General features: G+C 44.4%; 1 protein-coding gene across 1 annotated transcript in view; it reads right to left on the reverse strand.

The window, feature by feature from the left end:
• LOC111867222 (protein pangolin, isoforms A/H/I/S) overlaps window positions 1-19,388 on the reverse strand; it is a 480,096-nt gene that overhangs the window by 40,902 nt on the left and 419,806 nt on the right. The window contains exon 5 of the mRNA XM_023856871.2: window positions 5,021-5,111. Within this exon, the coding sequence (XP_023712639.1) occupies window positions 5,021-5,111 (91 nt within the window). The remainder of the gene's footprint in view (window positions 1-5,020; window positions 5,112-19,388) is intronic.

Below are 19,388 nucleotides of genomic sequence, written 5' to 3' on the forward strand. Positions count from 1 at the left end.
AAACAAATGTTGATACGATAGTGTCTACTTTAATTACTGAACATTGTTATGTAGACTGCATACTTCTGTATACATTTTATGTTCGATGTGTCTGCAGAGCAAATGTCTGGAAGGTTGTCACAAGGAATTCTGGCATGAAATAAAACCAGTTCTCTCGTGCACAGATACGCAACGTTAAGAAAAGGCCGGGGTGCAGAATCAGGTAACCGAAATAGCACAACGCAATATATGTGACAACATTAATAAGCATGGTGGACACGCCCTGAACATGAACATGTCAACAATGACACGCAGAACCTTAAAAAGAACTACAATAAAGTAAATCCCACATAATCCAAATTTTTGTCACACAAACACTGTGGGTGACAAAAAGAAAAATGTTATTTTCTTCATTTTCATAATCAGCGTAAAATATATACATAACTGAAATAAATATCTGCGAAGGAGAACTTATTGTACTTTCTGTCCTGCAACTGATCATTTAACGCAGAGACATATTCACGCAATACCTAAACACCCAGTCCACACACCCACAAACCAAAATAAATAAATAAATAAATAAATAAATAAACTGCGTGGTTTTAGTCTGCTAGCGAACTATACCGACCGAGAGACGGCCGCTTGTCGACAAAGTTAGTACCAACTTTAGCGGATAGAGGATTTCGCGTGGTCAGTGCAACGGATCCCCACGGCCGTCAATTTCGGTTTTCTAGGACGGATCCACACACCATGATGCCTCATATATTCATGGTTCGTGTCAACTCGACTCTCGCAACATCAACTAGGTATCCAAAATTGGATTTCCCTTACTAAATCTTGCGTCCATGTCCCAATGTACTCCAGTTCGGGCCTATTTACAAAGCGCGCCGTGGGATGTTGCTCCTAAGTGGTATTAAACTTCAAATACAACACAACAACGCGACACCGCGTAGGAATACATCCTACTTTTGACAAAGCCAAGAAGAATAAAACGTGTGACCCACACACAAAGAACACTCGTTTTCGTTATTTCGTTATATATACATCACGTCGATTGGGAACTGTGTTACATCTCAAGTACACTTTCACACAAAGTAGGGGTCAAAACTCTACATGACTTCTATGTAAACTTTACTGCAGACTTTCTCGTCGAATTCGTTAAGAGGATCTGTCGAGAATCAGATGGAATGGAAGATATCAAACAGCATCGAGAATGTTTCGATTATGGCATCTTGTTACGACTGTGATGAACCTGGCTTTTATGTTCAAATACTATCGATTTCTGAAAGAAAGCTTTGCATAAACTACTAATATCTGTAAAACTTATGTAAGGATAAACTTGGGACAAAGCAGCCTCCGTAGTCTAGGGGTAACGTTCCCACCTCGTGACTCAAGCTACGCGGGTTCAAACCTGGCGGAGGTCGTGGAATTTTTAAGGGCGAAAAAATTCAGGGAACAAGTCCTCCGGGAGGAACTTTAAGCCGTGGGTCCCGTGTCGTAGCTTTACGGCACGTAAAAGAACCTCATGTCTCAAGGGGACCTCTGAGCCAAATTCAGGACATTTCCCGCCCAACAGTAGTCTCTAACGCCTCTGGTAGATGGGAGAAGCAGCGAGATACCGCTGAGCCAGTAGAGGCCGAACTCGCTGGCTGAGTCGGGAGATGGCACGCACCAGTACCGGTAGGGTATAGAGACTGGTAGAATATCACAGGGGGACGCAAAATGAAGCCCAAACAATAACAACAACAACTTGGGACAATGTTAAAATAAACATCACCAGAAGTGAACATGGGCAAAGAGACAAGCCAATAATCTTCTGTGTAACACGATGACTGTACCAATATTAATTACACTGAGGAGAAAACTGCACAGTTGGTTACATTCGGCTGGATTCCCAAAACCAGTAACATATACACAACGAGAATTTCGCCATGGACTTTCAAATTTAACGGAGTAAAGAGTAAGTGCTCGTGGGACAAGTAGACGCTACAATGTAGCATCCTGTTGCACTTTACACTTCGTGACAATTGGTTTCTTTACAGCCTCACGTGCAACGCTATGTTCTATAAAATTTACTAAAAGTTATTCACTTCAGAAGTTGGTCACTATACGTTTCGACCAATGTGGTCATCATTAGGTGTTAAAAATTATTCGGACGAGGAAACTGCTGTGTTCTGTTTCGTAAACATGACACGGAGAACAACACATAACAGGATGAACTACAACCCACCAACTCGAACGCGCGTGCGCAGCGAGGGGGCTAACAGAAGACAGCAATTTCCTCATCCGAATAATTTTAACACCCCATGATGACCACATTGGTCGAAACATGTAGTGACAAACTTTTGGAAGTGAACAGCTTTTAATAAATCTTACAGTACATTAGTGTTGTACGTGACACTGTAAAAACGAAATGCCACTATATCTTTTTTATTGCCTGTTTATGTACAGTCTACTCTATAAAATATGAGTATTAAGTAAATCCACTAGATCTAAAAAAATATGAAGTAGCAAAACTGGAGGAAGTTACTAAACATTGTAAGTTCTACCCTTCACCTAATACGTGTACTATCGAAATAGATCATTCAAACACGTGACCTACGAGAAGACAGGAATATAATATTAAAAGTGGTTTTAGAACGAAAGTGGCTCAGGCTGGGATCCAATGGCGGTTATGAAGCTTCCGGTTCCAGAGGAGACCGGAAATTCGTGGACAGCGAAGAGATTTATGTTTTTGAGACGGCTAGTACTGTGTAACGTCATTACTGGCGGTTACATGGTCCGTTACCAGCCACGAGCTCTTGTGGGTCTGTTCACGGCCAATTGGAAATTCCTTGTGACTGTATTGAGACACGAGAAAAGCGAAGGGAAAGGAAAACGTTTGGAAAATGCATTCTCCTGAACTGTGTCCAATATAGAACACTTCTCGAATTTTCGTATGGATACGTTGGTAAACCATCAACTTAACCGACAGGAAAGCCAATGAAATAACTGAAATTTAGTAAGGGACTTCTTGGCCGCGCCATTGCTCAAGCGGTTAGTCGCTGGCTTCCCACTGCAGCGGCCTGGGTTCGATCCCCGGTCTGGTCAAGTGGGATTTGTGGTGGACAAATTGGCGCTGGGGCAGATTTTCTCCGAGTACTTCGGTTTCCCCTGCCAATCTTCATTCCACCAATTGCTCCACAATCACCCTCACCTATTATCTGGGGCTGGTACAATAGGCCAGAAGTGGCCGCAGTACAAGGGACTTAGTCCCACCCCACTAGCAATAAAAAAAAAGGGACTTCTTTGCCGCTAAGAATTACAGTTCTGTTAAATACTGCTTACCACAAGATGTAACAGATTGTGACGATGACATATTAACACAAATACAAACAGAACGATGGCTAATGTTCAGAAACATAATATTCGTACAGCTTATCGTCGTCACAATAAGGTACAGCAAGAGATCACTTAAATTATATTCTTAGCTATCTGTTTTGTTAAGTCTTAACCTTTTACTTTTAATACAAATTTCCTCTTGTTCAGTACGTCTTTATTGTACCTGCAACAGTCCATGTGCTTAGTGCACTACACGACGTTGGAGGGCAGGCAGGTTTCTAACCTAGCATTAGAAATAGACGGTCGCTGTCCCAGAAGAAACACTCCTGTTCGATAGGTGACCCGGTGGTTCCATTAAGTTTTAAACGACGCACTAGACGAAGTAATAAGCATCAAGCGAATCCCCCACTAACACTGGAGCGTGGTTATCGCAGTGTGGAGCTCCATACTTTGTTTTTTATTGCTAGTGGGGTGGGACTAAGTCCCTTGTGCTGCGGCTACTTCTGGCCTATTGTACCAGCCACAGATGATAGGTGAGGGTGATTGTGGAATGGTGGAATGAAGATTGGCAGGGAAAACCTGCTCCAGAGACTTTGTTCACCACAAATCCCACTTGACCAGACCCGGGATCGAACCCGGGCCGCCGAGATGGGAAGCCAGCGACTAACCGCTTGAGCTATGGCGCGACCCTTCCATACTTTATCATCTTCAAAAACCACAAGTAAAGTTACCGAACATGGGGGACGAGATGAACATGACATGTAGAACACATGGGGGATAAGAAGTGCATACAAAATATTAGGCGGAATATCTGGGGAGAATACTGCCCAAAGCGAAGACGCGAGGACAGTACTGATAAGGATTTAAAAAAAAACATAAAAATGTAAACTGGACTTAACTGGAGGCCCACCGGAAGGTACTAACGTGGTAAATGAACTTTATTCCACGGAGATATCAAGTCATGACAGTCGATGCCATGTGACACAGCAAACTGTCACGTGTTCGCTAACTTTTCTTAATACTATTGTTTCAATGGGAGAGGCTTTAACAGCGTTGCTTTTCAACTTAGGTGCAGAGAAAGCCATTCACGAAGTCCATGCAAATCACGGGACACCGGACCTGAACTGTACACCTCTGGCCTGTACCTACAAAGTTAATTAACTATGGAAAATATATATACCATAATGAAAAAAAAATATATATACATGGCTCCAGTAAGAATGTTTAAGTATATGCAAACTATGTACTATATACATTCATATGCTTCCAAAATTTGGAAGTTTTCAAATATTAGGAAATGACATTAACAAATCAAAACTGTGTCCATGAAGAAATTACTACCAGATTAAATTGTAAGAATGGCTGCTACTATTCAGTCTAGAACCATCCTTCTTGCACCTACCTACAGAAAACGTAAGGACTCAAGGAAGCTCAACTGCTAAACATCGCCTCAGTTTCAACGTTCAGGCTTATGGACGAACCTCTCATTACGTATTACACAGGCAACATCAAACTTCACTGCAGATCATAAACAGAAGAAGGTAACGATACGGAAAAGGGTTATCCTGCAACTGGAATGGCTTTGGAAACGTCTGAAAACCTCAGGACAGCCAGTAGAGGCTGAGGTTTTAGCGGGTGCTTCCAAAATATAGATTCAGAGCTACATCAAGGAAGTGGGTTGTGCGGTGGTACGAATAAGTCCTGGATCAGAGTTACTTACCATGAAGCGGCCACTTGCGACATCTCTGGGCTGAGCATGGGGTACGTGTACTGGCCTGCAGAAAACGGGTACATGGGTGGCCTCGTTAGACCTGCAACAGACCAATCAACAGTCGGCTTACAGTTGCACAAGCCACCCAACATCATTTCGTCTTATCAGGCAACAGCAATGCAGTGCGATCCTACAAACTAGGCCGCAAGAGAGAACAGCAAGAGAAAGGAAGGAAAAAAAGACGGAAAGAAATAAAAAGACGAACGAAAGAACAAAAGGCAAGGAGAAATGACGGAGGAAAAGAAGCACAGAAGGAAAACTGTAATGTCTTTGCATCCTGTGGTAGCTGTTACCCGCATTTCCTTCATGCGTGGCGTAAAGACACAGCACAGGCGATGCTGCAATGTGCACCTTGCAACTTACATATTTAGGTTAATGAATGGGCATCTTCTCCTTGAGATCGTGTATCACAGACAAGAGCCCATGGACTTGATTTCACATTATCTGGCATTCGCCTCAACAACTGAGGAAAACAACGATAAACCTCAGTCACAACTCACGGTACACCGGCCGATATCAGAACCCGGTACTTCCATTATTACAAGTCAGGGTCCGTAAAAAGCAAAGACATGAATAACACAAAATTTTCAAAGAGATTCGCACCCGTGCACCATGCTCTACCAGTCCAGTAAATTACTGCTAGCCCTCGCCAATAAGGTCGTCTTGGTCAGAGTTTTGCGTGTTTTCAAACAGGGCCTCCTCCAAGACGATGGGAGGGCTCTGGCTACTACAGGTCACTCCAACTACTGTGGAGTGACACTGCTGGCTCACTCTCATCCACTCTATCTCAGTCACTCCACTGCAAAAAGGTAAAGCTATCCCCGTAACAGGCCGTGAAGCCCCACAGGGTTGTGAGAAGTCGAGACTATTACATTCTCTAAATAATCGCCTCACAGACGGCGGTGAGGTCAGCCTTACGCGCCAGCTGCCCTTTACCACCCAGGAAGGTTCCTGATACTCATTTCTGTTAGAGGCTGAGTCGACCTCAGGGCCATAGTGCGGCTGGAAGGATTAGGTCAACTGAAACATCCAATGACCTAAACCAGAATCGAACTAGCGACCTTCCGGATTACTATACGCAATAAGCCGCCGCGGTTATGTCTGTGGATGAAGGGCCCATGTCGCCTTGAGGGTCAGCTGCTTCTTCGGCAATTGCGCATGCGTACGACGGATTTACCTCGGCGGCTTCCTACAAAATACACAAGCTACTTCGGTCATAAATATACAGGGGGTAGTAAGTAATCAGTAAACAGGCCACAAATGGAAGTAAAGAGCTGTAATAGCTTTTCTATGTGACCAGCTTCGTGACAGCAAGTACCAAATGCTGGTTTCAGTAGTCAAAATGACGATAGTGCCTGAGGTACATACTACCGAAGAGCAGCGTTCTGTTATGTGTTTTTGTGAGCAAAAGGACTCGAGCAATGGATATTCATAAGGAAATGTTTCCTCTTTACGATGGGATATGTTTGTCGCGTAAAGCGGTTCACAACTGGGTCGAGAAATTATCTCAAGGCCGTTCAAAAGTCGCAGATGATACGAGACGATCGCCCTCTTGAGACCGTGACAGTGTACCAACTTACTTGGGTGCGGAAGTGGCTGAGACAACAGTCATAAGGCTTCTGTGCTGCGGGTTTCGACGCACTGGTAGAGCGATGGGTCAAGTGTATCACTGTTGGAGGAGGATATGTGGGGATTTTTTTTCCCAGGTTTTAATATCACGTGTTTTACTTTTTATACCCATTACTGGCTCACTCTTGTATTCGTGCTTGATAATATCAGCACATATAAATTGTGCTGCCATCTCTTGACATTTCAAGGAATCAGAAGTGAAAAACTGCTGTGGAAACATACTAACAAATGATGTAATTTATTTTCCGCATTAAACTCGGTAAGTTCGGGTTCTAAAGGCAAGTTTCACGACGAAACCCACAGAGATGTAGACGCCAGAAGCAACAACACAAGGAACTGGTGCATTATACAATGCGGTGACGACACAATGCGACCCTCTACATACTATCACCCCTTTGTTCCCCGCTAAGTACACTCACGGGCAACACAAACTTGGGCCCTTGTGAAACCTTCAAATAACAAGGACCCAAAACATTCTTAACAAGATAGTAGAATTTCAACTGGACAAACAATTTCACACCTTCTACAGAACACTAATATCTACAACACTAGACACTATCGTGAGCCAGTTTAATCCAACAGACAATAGTTAAAGAGGTCCATCCTATTCTTTTCCGGTGGACGCCTAAGCCTCTAACAGAAATGAGTACCAGGAATCTTCCTGCGGGTAAAGGGAGGCCGGCACGTAAGGCTGACCTCACCACCATTACGAACCGACTATCTCGAAAAAAATGTGGGAGCCTCAACATCTCACAACCCTATGGGCCTCCACGCCCTGTTACAAGGATAGCTTTACTTTCATCATTTAATATTATCGTTCAATCACAACAGACACTTCGAATACGCCAACATTCTTGCTCGTGCCTCGCACAACAATGGAATGAATGGTGCCAGATTAAATGAACTTGTCCCTGTGTTTAATTAGTTAAACGCTACGCCACGAAGACATGGGGCAGTGGAGTATAGATGCAACAACCTTGACCTCGGCACTAGATGGAGGTGTGTGGTCAGCTACACGCTCCAGATGCTTTAACCCCCGTACCACTGGATAGGATGCTGCACTGCACCAAGAACCGTTTGGGAAACCGTGGAGAAGAGATAATCTTACCCTTACCGGGACTTGAATTCCGACTGCAGGGCCGTCGAGCACGTAACCAGTCGCTATACTGACTCTGATGGTACTAAGGGGCACAGTAAGAGGAAGAAAAGGTAAAGCTATCCCTGTAACAGGCCGTGGAGGCCCATAGCGTTGTGAGACGTCGAGGCTTCCACATTTTCTAGACAATCGGCCGCCTTTTACACCCAACGAAGATTCCTGGTACTCATTTCTGTTAGAGGCTGAGTCGACCCCAGGGCCATTGTGAGGTTAGAAGGATTAGGTCAATTGACAAATCCAATGAAATCGCCAGGAATCAAAGCCGCGACTTGTAGCATAGAGCTTCAAACAATTACGCTACCGCTTGCGTAAGAGCATAACACTGTTCCGAACTGACAAGACTGCAAGGCCGCCATATTTATGTCAACAGCAGGATGTTAGAAATGGCTGACAATGAGGAGATGCCGCACGCAGCTTCCTGGAGGAACACCGCTTTAAAATCCCGTGACTATACGGAACGGATCGAACATCCAAGTGTCCTACAATTAAAAAAAAAAAAAAAGCCTACCCTTCAGTTCCTCATGTGCAACCAGCCCTCTCCATCCTTCAACCCTTATAAGCATACAGCCTCTCCCCGCACGACATGAAAACAGGTGATTCATTGGGTTTCAGTCGTGTTGGAACCAACAGACCCACATAAGTAGAAGGGGACTTTTCATTACAGACTCTGCTGAACATTTCTCGCTATGGACTGTCTCTTTCAAGCCTAAATTCACATCAATTGAGTTATATTATATGAGCCGTGCAGCCTCGTATGAGTGTGGTGTATGCCTCTCATCAAAACTGGCCATCATATATTACAAGACTGTATGAACATCTAAACTAACTAACTAACTAACTAACTAACTAACCAACCAACCAACCAACTTTTCATCATTTATTGGCCATCATATATTGCATAAACATCTAAACTATCTAACTGACAAAATCTAATGACCTCATCGGGATTCGATCCCGCGACATTCCGGCTTGTATTACAGTGCCTTAACCAACTACGCTACCGCGGGCCCCCAATCCTGTTATTGTTAATAACATCCACTAAAATATGCATGACCATGTTATAAGCCGTGTAGATAAAAGTAATTCCTGCAACAGGCCGCGGAGGCCCACAGGGCTGACACGTCGAGACACCAACATTTTCTAGACAATCGGCTCGTAGATGGCGGTGAGGTTGTCAACCGGCTACCCTTTAGCCCCGGGGAAGGTTTCTGGTATTCATTTCTGTTAGAAGCTCAGTCGAACCCTGGGGCATAGTGCGGTTAGAAGGATTAGGTCAATTACAGAAATCCAGTGACCTCATCGGGAATCGAACCCGCGACCTTCCGCCTTACGATACCGTGTGTCCTCCCGTAAGTTTCATAAATATGTGTACTGGTTGTGGAGTTGTAGGAACAGGCAGATACGCATTTTGGTTTTTCATCACGAAACTTACTCGTAAATAATTTAATTTCTTTCGGAAGAGGATTCAGTGCTATTGGATTATAATGACGTTCATACGGAATGACGAGATGAGTCATGTGAAGATGCGGATGAAAAGAGACGAAGGTAAAACAGGAATGAGATGGTGCCTGGCCGCCCCCTTCCCTCCGACACGTGTCTTCCCCCTGATGCACACCTCTCAACTTTCACGGACGTCAACACGACACTCCATAAAGACATGGAGCTGACCCCGCCTGGCGCGCGGTTCCCAACACAGGTATCTCGGTTTCGTGTCCCGCTACGCACTGGGATATACAATATCCTGTTACAGTGGAGGCTTGTGACACTCTGATCGTCCACATATGAGGTCCTGACGCTTGTGCGGTGAAGAAACCCTCACATAACAACAAAAGAACAAGGTTACAACCTCTGAAATCGATAAGGAAATCTTTCTAATGTTTTTATCCGATATTCTAACCAATCCTGGCATTTTTATGAAACGGGCTGGAAGATTATGCTTTATTTTTAAATATTCTGGGAAATATACACACATGCGAACACTGCAACCAGCAAAACAGCGCCGCGAATCGCTGTGGGAAGAGCTTCCTTGTTCTTCATCTCCGCTATGCTTATTCACTTCGGGGAAAGTTGCGAGCTGATAATTACGCGACTCGCTTGTTACCAATACGGGCGTAGGGAGGGCGAACGTTCTGAAATTAATGCGGTCCGAAGTTTACGTAATCCCGTGGGGAATGGGTCGCAAATAAATCGTGCGACAGCGCGCTTTGAATTGCCGCCACGCGCGCTATTGTCGCGGGCACGCGTCCCCAGTAACGACCACGGGCAGCGTCTCAATCAATACAGCATCCCCGCTAACAATGGCAGCCCAACGGCATAATTTGTCTGTAGCAGGCTATTACGCGATACAGCCATGATACTGTTTCAATCTGTTGTCTGTATAACCTCACAATCACCATAGGAGGGACAGTCAGCATACAGATCATGAATAGAAGTAAAACTGCTTTCTGTGTGCATCACTAGGTAGCAGCACAGTCCAGCTGCACGACACTCTAGGTAGCAGATGCGCATGCGTATTTTCATATGCTGGTTTCAGTAGTCAAAATAGCGACTGTGCTTGAGAATTGTATTACCGAAAAGCACCGTCCTGTTGTACGTTCAAAATTACTTAATGCAAAGGATATTCATAAGGAAATGTTCCTGCTTACGGTAGGAAATGTTTGTCACGTAAAGCGGTTTACAAGAGGGTACCAAACGTTTCCCTGATTATGAAGAGGTTGAAACGGAGGTGCGGAAGTGGCTGAGACAGTCGAAAGACTTCCATGCTGCGGGTTTCGGTGGACTGGTAAAGCGACGAGACAAGTGTATCAGTGTTGGTGGAGGATATGTCGAGAAATAAATGTTTTTTTCCAAGTTAGAATATCACAAGTTTTACGTTTTATATCAGTTTGTGTCCTATTTACTGACTCCCTCGTACCTTAAAACATCAAAATTCAAGCCGGTAAATCGGAATAAACCCAAAATTTTTATATTTTAATGCCACGCCGAGCCGAAGAGAAAGCAGGCAGCACGGAAGACTATGCAGATGTCACACGGCGGGGAAGCACCGTCACAATTCGGGGCCCCATTCTGTAGGAAATAAAGAATAAGGGCCGATGGATCCATACCCGGATGATGATGATGATGATGATGACCATTAATATCGCGTTCTTCTCATAAACACAAGAATGCCTTAATATTCGGGTTACTGAAACAGAAGGCGCCCCTACCAATACTTAGCTTAATTATTATAACCGTTATGAATAACGCATAGGCCCACTTTGAACAGTTCACTGAAAAGCTAGGGCTCAACTTTCTCACACGGCAAACACGCCTGGAGAGGCGTATCGCGTCACAACCCCCCCCCACTACAAAAACTTCCCTCTCTCCCAACTCCCCTGAGGTATATTAGCTTCATCAGCGATTTAGAACGTGCACGAACTGGGTTCGATTTCAGAACTCGTCCGTTCCTATAATAGAAAGCTGGCTGCGTGAAATGATCAAAAGAAAGGGCGCCTTCTCAGAGTGTAACGGTGACAATTAGGTTCATCTGCAATGTGAGGCATATCATGTGTTGGCGCGGCGTAGGAGGAACCTCCCCCTCTAAAAGGCCTCGTCTCTCATTGTTTTAACCAAGGCTTACTGCCCACAGCAGTTTTATATACTAACTACTCGAGGCCCAGATCCTCACATGTTTTATTAAAGAAGAGTGTCCCCTCTTTGTGACAAACTGCGCTGCTCTCCTCTTTCGGCCATTTTGTTTCAAAGCAACGCGGCGTGTCATGCTGCACAGCCATTTCCGACAAGACACACACAAAACAAAATGGGAGCGGAGAGACATTTCGTTACATTTTTCATTTTAAATAAAAAAATACTGATATTTCGTTCAATCAGTACTCGATCGAGTCGACACCCTGGGTGACAGGCCGCGTGGGATTACATGAGGCACAAAATCGTGCTCATAGAACAGAAAGAATTATGACAGAGGCCGCGTGGTCTAAGGCATGAACCGTCTTCGCCCCCTCGAACGCTCGGATTCGAATCCCACTCGAGGCATGGATGTCTGTGTGAGTTTATTCTGTGTCTGTGCTGCCCTATGTGTATGTAGCGGCCTTGCGACGGGCTGATCCCTCGTCCAAGGAGTCCTACCGACTGTATATAGGATTAAGATGCTTATAAAGTGGCCAAGGTCCAACGAAAAGGGCTGTAGAGCCATAGATAGAAAGAACGCAACACATGCATTCAAACCGTGGGCAAAACACGTTCCACTGTACAGGTCTTATGTCACACAGTACTCTTCAAGAGTCGAACGAACAAACAAACAAACCAACCAAACACAGAAAACTGCATGGTTAAGTACTAATATTTAAAAGCCTGTGACGATAAAGTAAAAAAGTAAAAGTAAAGTTGTTCCTGTAACAGGCCGTGGAGGCCCATAGGGTTGTGAGATGTTGAGGATCCCATATTTTCTAGACAATCTGCTCACAGATGGCGGTAAGGTTGTCAGCTTTACGCGCCGGCCGCACTTTACCCCCAGGAAGATTCCTGGTACTCATTTATGTTACAGGCTGAGTCGACCCCAGGGCCATAGTCTGGCTGGAAGGAGTAGGTCAATTGGAAAAATCCACCTCATCGGGATTCGATCCCGTGACCTTCAAACTTGTAGCATACGATGGTTATAATGATTAAATTGTTGCCTTTTTTTTTTCTTGTAAATTATACATTTCTTCTTTTTGTTATTTAAAACGTTTCTTAGAATAGAATATATGAGGGGTAGGCCTTCTCGGCCCTTGCTCCGCGACCTTAGGTCTATTGTGCTTCCCCTTTTTTTAATTATCCCCTCAGCAACACCACGCTTCGGATGAAGCACAGGATTTTGGACGTGGGGACGTCAAAATAGTCACTTGGTTCCATAAAGTATTGACCCAAGTGACGTAATCTTAAATAAGCTAAGGACGCGGGGACGTCAAAATAGTCACTTGGTTCCATAAAGTATTGACCCAAGTGACGTAATCTTAAATAAGCTAAGGACGCGGGGACGTCAAAATAGTCACTTGGTTCCATAAAGTATTGACCCAAGTGACGTAGTCTTAAATAAGCTAAGGCCTCACATTCACACAGGATATGTGTGGCTGTTTCATTTGCTATCTGACACCTCTCACAGGTAGAATTATCACTCAGTCCCAGTTTGAACAGGTGTCCTTTGAGGTGACAGTGTCCTGTAAGTAGTCCTACCACCCATTAAAACGTCTTAGTCCTCAGGTAAAAAGCCCACTCAGATAGGCTCGATCAACAGAGTTGGTTCTCATCTGCCAACACAAGGCAGACGACATACACCAAACACGAGATGAACCATCCACGTGAGTTCACAACATTTCGAAACGTCTGAGGCTGAGGCCAAACGAGCGCACGAAGTACGTCCGTTGCAACCAACGCACTTTGCTGAGGACACCACACAGTTGCAGAATGCGGTGCGTAGTTTTCTGTCTGCAATGGAGCCAGAAGCGTAGCATTCTCCTCTCGTTTATTTTTACAACGGACGTCACGACGTTCGTTACAACGGACGCATTTTGCGCGCTCGTGTGGCCCCAGCCTCATACGTATGAACTTAACGCAACTAACGCTTGCAATGCGAGTATAAACCCATGTCTCACATGAACAATTACCCAAATTCTTTCAGCGAAACACTGGTTTACGTTGTACGCTGCAAATCCCCGGTGTGGGATGATAAGTTGCGTAACAGCCTGACAACGTAAGGGTTAGAGAAACAAGAGACAACTGCTGTACGCTTCTACAAGTATCCGATTTCTCTGCTCCGTCTATGAAAATACCCACTCTACAAAATGACTAAAGCCATTCTTCCAAGTACCCCCTCATCAATTTACTTCTGCCCGATATGCCCCGCCATTGTTAGAAAGAACTGTACCTATAATCCAATATGGCCTCATCTTTCAGCAACGTCAGTCGGCCACAAACAGCCTCCTCTCGTATTGGCTTCTTTCCGGACCAACTGGACTGAACGAGATGCACTGCACTTACGTTCAATTATTCGCTCGCTTCTCCCTTCTATACCGGAATCGAAGCGGTAACCGAGACGACCACGCGATCACATTCTGCACAATGTCACATGATTTTCCTACCACATTGGCGATCAAGTCCACTAAAACATCATTCTGATACTTTCAAAATTTGTGGTTTCAGGGCAAGACAAACTTTTTTTTTAGTCCACTTGGTACGTCGGCCACTAACTGGCCTCGTGCCAGCCTTGGATGAGCGCGGAACAGGCGGTGGAATGAGAATTGGCAGGGGAAACCGAACTACTCGTAGAAAAAACCTCCACAGCAGTGTCACTTTCTCCACATCAAAACCCACATGGCCTGACCTGGGCTCGAAACAGGGCCTCCGAGGTGGGAAACCGGCGACTAACCGCCTGAGCTATGACATGGCCATGAGGGACCATTCCTGAAACATCAGAAACAGCTTGTTCTAGGCTAAGAATGCAGACGCACTAATACTGTCACGTGTAGTAGTGACTATAGACGGGGGTTCGATTGAATTTATTCCACCTTATGGATTCACAACTCGGTACTACGGGCAACTTCAGCGCTATCCCTTATCTACACACTTTACAGTTCACCGTTGCACCTTCCCTAGTCATATCCTGGCAACGGATTTACCATAGTCTCACTGTAATTTCAAATTACACATGGAGTCTTCTTTGCAGTCTAATTCGTTTCTTGCCATTTCTTCTCAACCATCTTCGACTGCCATCTCCATAACTCGACAAAATCCTCGACACCAACTCTTCTTCACTTGATTTCTCTCAGCTTCTAACAACAACTAACTGCTACCTTGAAATTCTCGTCATACGCCCGTGGGACCCAACCCCATGGAAAACACTATCTTCTATTGTCCCGTACTGTTCTGGGAGTGTTCGCTGATCCGTTGCCTTGCAACAGATGTCATACTGTTGAGTGCGCTGGCTCACGTGTGAATGTGTTTACTGAGTCGTTGCCTAGCAATGGGTCTACACATCACAAAATAAAAGCATATCTTGATGTACTTAGCTATGTACTGACAACTGCATATCTTACAGCGTTGAAGGCAGTCTTGTTAAGATTTGGGGGCGAGAATCGAACTCGGGACTTATTGAACAGACAGCCGATACTCCGCGACCTTCATAACAATTTGAAATTCTGCAAAGAGTATTTTCATCGATATACCAAAGCCGAATAACGCTTAAGAGAAAAGCAAATATCCTTTGTGAGAGAGACATCTCTTCCATAGCTTCGCCAAGTCACCCCTGACACTACATATCCCACGCAGACGACACATTTTGGAATCAACCGGCTCATGATCATCAGAACAAGACAGAATATACCAAAGTTACATTTTTTAAATTAATTTCTTTCAATTGCTACGCAGTATAGAACATACTGTGACATGTAGACCCGCTGCTAGGCAACGGCCGCAAAATAATCAATTATTTAACTGCCGTTGCTAAGTAACGGCTTCGCAAACAAGCATTTTTCCACAGAAACAAGTACAGCAATAATGAAGAGACGTCTTCTAAGAGGTCCGTGCCGAGATATTATAAGCAGGGTAATTTCCCATAACCATGTAGACCTATGCGATAGGTACACTTGACGAAGGCGAAGCCTATAAGAGACAAAGGTTCAGTTTCAAAGAAAAAAATACAATTGTTCCGGGTCTTGAAAATAAACCAGAGTATCTTTCTAAACTCCCCACTACATAAATAAGTATATAACGCACGCCATATAAGTGGATTCTGTTTGTTAAGAGTACATTTCAGTGTATTTCTGAAATAATTTCTTTCAACAGCTGGGCGTCGTCCGTCTATCATGGACATGAGTTAAAACCCTATTCCTTATTTGTATCAGTAGCGTCCCTGTAATATTCAGCACCCCTCCCCCGGGCATCCATCCACCCCTCATGTGTACCAAATGACTTCCAGCTCAGTTGTCTCCACAGTCAGTCCGTCACAGCGCCTGTTATACCCGCTGACTGCCAGACATTCACATTACCAACCCCATATACATGCAACCACCATCCGGAAAATGAGTCTTTTATTTTCTGGAGTGGGAAAAAATGATAGAGGGAAGTTGTTCAAACCACGCGCTCATTTATATCAACCAAACTTACACACATTCTATGTTGTCCTATTAGTTTCCTCTTTTTTCCATGTGGACGTACAGAAATTTCGAAATACGCGCAGAATTGTTTTATTAAGGACTTGTCATTAGTTCCCTTTTCCGTCACTGGAAATCGAATGTACACGGAGTGGAGAAAAACAAAGCGAAACGGAAGCTTTTTAGAACCCGGCACGTTTCAACCCCCACCCCCACCCCCCACCCAATAGGCTAAAATTGGTATGCTATGATCTCAAAAGCCCACAATGATTTGTTTTTATAACGAACCCGATTTGAACTGGAAATCATCGTCGGCATATCAACAGACCAAGAGGCAAAGAGCAGTACAGCATTAACAGAGGCAGTTTCGAAACTTTTCGGGAACGTTTCTCGGTTTAAGCAAATTGTAAAATCCCAAGATGTAATAATACACAGACGGAATTATCTCCAGTGGTCTCCCTGTTCATACAATGTAGCCTGCATATTTAACTCTTTGAAGAACAAATTTCTTCTTAATAATTTCTGAACATTCACTTCCTACATCACACGAAACACAATGCACCTACATTAAGATGCTCAGCCGGTTAATTCTGTTTAAGGAAACCATCGCTGTTTCTTCACACAACCATTTGAAATACTTAATGCTCTGTGGGCAAAATAAAGATTATTTTAATATTAAAGCGGGTGGTATTATTATTATTATTGGAGGGGGTGGGTTTTCCCATGCACCGCGACCAGTTGTTGATCTATTTTACGTCCCCCTTTGATATTCTACCAGTCGCCATACCCTACCGGTACTGGTACGTTATATTAGCCCCGTTCAGCCAACGAGGTCGGCCTTCGGTACCATCTACTGCTTGGTCGGGAAACTTTTTGCCTAATTTAGCTCAGAGGTCTCCTGGAGACATGAGGATCTTTTACGTGTCGTAAATCTCCGACACGGGACCCACGGCTTAAAGTCCCTCCCGAAGGACTTCTTCCCTGAATTTTTCCGCCCTTAAAAATTCCACGACCACCGCCGGGTTTGAACCCGCGTACCTTGAGTCATGAGACCGCAAAGCAGGTGGTAACTACTATGTGATAAAGGGCAGATAAAATGCTCCTTACATTCTGTGGATCTTTTGCATCTAACGCATACAAAAAAAACAACTCCGTGAAGTTTAGTCCGTAAGTGAACTATACCGACCGAGCGACCGCAGTTTGTCGGCGAAGTTAGTACAAACTTTAGGGGATAGAGGGTGTCGCGTTGTCAGCGCAACGAATCCCCAAGGCCATCAATATCGGCTTTCTAGAGCGGAACCACTATTTCCTTGAAATAACTCCTCAATTATCCTAACGAGGCTCTGTGGTATAGTTGTCAAGAGTTCCTGGCTATGGATCCAGGTTCGATTCACGGCGCTACCAGATTTTCTTAAAAATAATTGGACTGGAACGGGGACCATTTAACGCACACAGTGAACTTATAATAGCGAGACTTCTAGGAAACCCTGGAAGAATAAAAATAAACGATATATCGCTGTTAAAAAAATATATAAATATATCCCGTAGGCATATTCGTCTGCCAGAAATAAATTTTGGTCCGAATTGCCCATTTGCCTCACATGAAGTGAAAGTTGAGATTCATGCCGAGGTTGGGGGAGTGAAGATAAAGCTCCACACATTCTATAACCTCGGCATAGGTTAGAGGGCTCGTCAGTTTCTCGCTCCGGACACATTAAACCAGAGGAAAGGGCCCCCATAATCTACCAGAAGAGAACCTGGACAGATCCTAGACCCGGTTTGGTCAAAGTGGTACAAAAAGGAAAACAACTCTTGTCGAGAATCGAATACCAGTCCTTTGGCCCGTGCCTTACTGACATGAACTGCGAACTCTTTAAGGTAAAATCCAAAATTTCCAACCAATAAAACAAATAAATTATATAGGACACAAATGTGAACTATTTCCACGACAATTTGTGACAGTGTTTCAGGGGAACATCATCAAGAACACATTTTATACAAAAAATAAGGGACCCCTAAGGTTCTGCTACTCCTCGTTCTTCTGCCGTATATACCAATTTAAAATCGCTTGTAACTTGTTTGTATGACAACGCTAATTAGCAAATTACAGTCAAGAAATGCGTCGCGCTGCTATGACGATTGTTCTTCTTAAGCCCCCCACCCAACTAGAAGCCGTGACGTATTCCTCTATTCAGTGCATGGTGCAGATGGTGCAGACACGGAAGCAAGGAGCCACGGAAACGACTAACGCGTACGTGGAGCCAGGAGGCCGACTCATTACTTGCCCCATCTTCTTTCAGGTGCGGTTTCCCAGTCGGTAATTACAACTCGCATTTCAAAAAGACATCGGAGCCGGAAAAAATATCAGAACAATGAGTCTCTCTAAGATCTGACAGTAGGGTTCATGGCCATGCTGTCTTGATGGCTTATTTCTGTACTAATTAGCTGCACGACTAATAAATGGGTCTAGCATTTTCGTTCCTGCAGTCAGTCAGTCAGTGTGTATCTACCACAGCACATTAACCGTAGGCCTATTCCAAATCCTGATCATCAACAAATGTATTGTAGCATGTACATCAGTTACTACGTGACGACCGCTAGACAAGATGATACATATCCGTTTCTAGGCAACGGCTCAGTAAACACATTCCCGCAGCAAAGAATCGACGCGCAACAATAGAGGTACTGTTGGAAACGGGGTGTTTCTACGTGGTCCGTGCGGAGGAGTTATCTTAAAGACAAATGGGGCGGTCAAGTGAGTGAAGAGATAACCTCAGAGCGTGAAGGTGAAGAATCTCAACTGTTATAAGCCGTTACCAGGTAACGGCTGAGGAAAGAGCAGACTGGAAAAGGCTTCGCGGGTGCTGTGGTGATTAGCGGTGGAGCTGTAACTGCTTGTAGTTCCCAGTCGTGTCAATAAATCGGAATAAATGGCAATTTATTCGCCCACTTGGCACGGATGAAGTGAAGGGTTCCGGGAGTGATGACGCTTTGTTCTGGTCTGAATGCTCGAGTGTGTAAAAATTAACTGACATTTCACTTATGATCGTTTGCAGGAGAGAGAAAATAAACAATACATTATCTTAGTTTCCTGAACGTGACATGTGAAGTGTTTGTATAACGCACGATGAGAATGGGCTTGTACATGCATTCCTAGATAGTTACACGTAAAACGAACGGCCGGGAAACCTTGATCCTTACGTACATTAAAAGGGCACTCCACAACTGGGACGAGGGAGTTAGTAAATTGGTCACAAATAGAAGTAAAACAGCTGTAATGGCCGTAACAGGTTTCCTATGTGTATCACCAGGTAGCAGCACAGTCCAGCTTCATGACAGTCTAGGTAGCAGACGCGCATGCGCATGTTTCGAGGCTGATTTCAGTAGTCAAAATGACTACCATGCT

Source organism: Cryptotermes secundus, unplaced genomic scaffold (assembly GCF_002891405.2).
Source record: "Cryptotermes secundus unplaced genomic scaffold, Csec_1.0 scaffold565, whole genome shotgun sequence".
Taxonomy (NCBI): Eukaryota; Metazoa; Arthropoda; class Insecta; order Blattodea; family Kalotermitidae; genus Cryptotermes; species Cryptotermes secundus.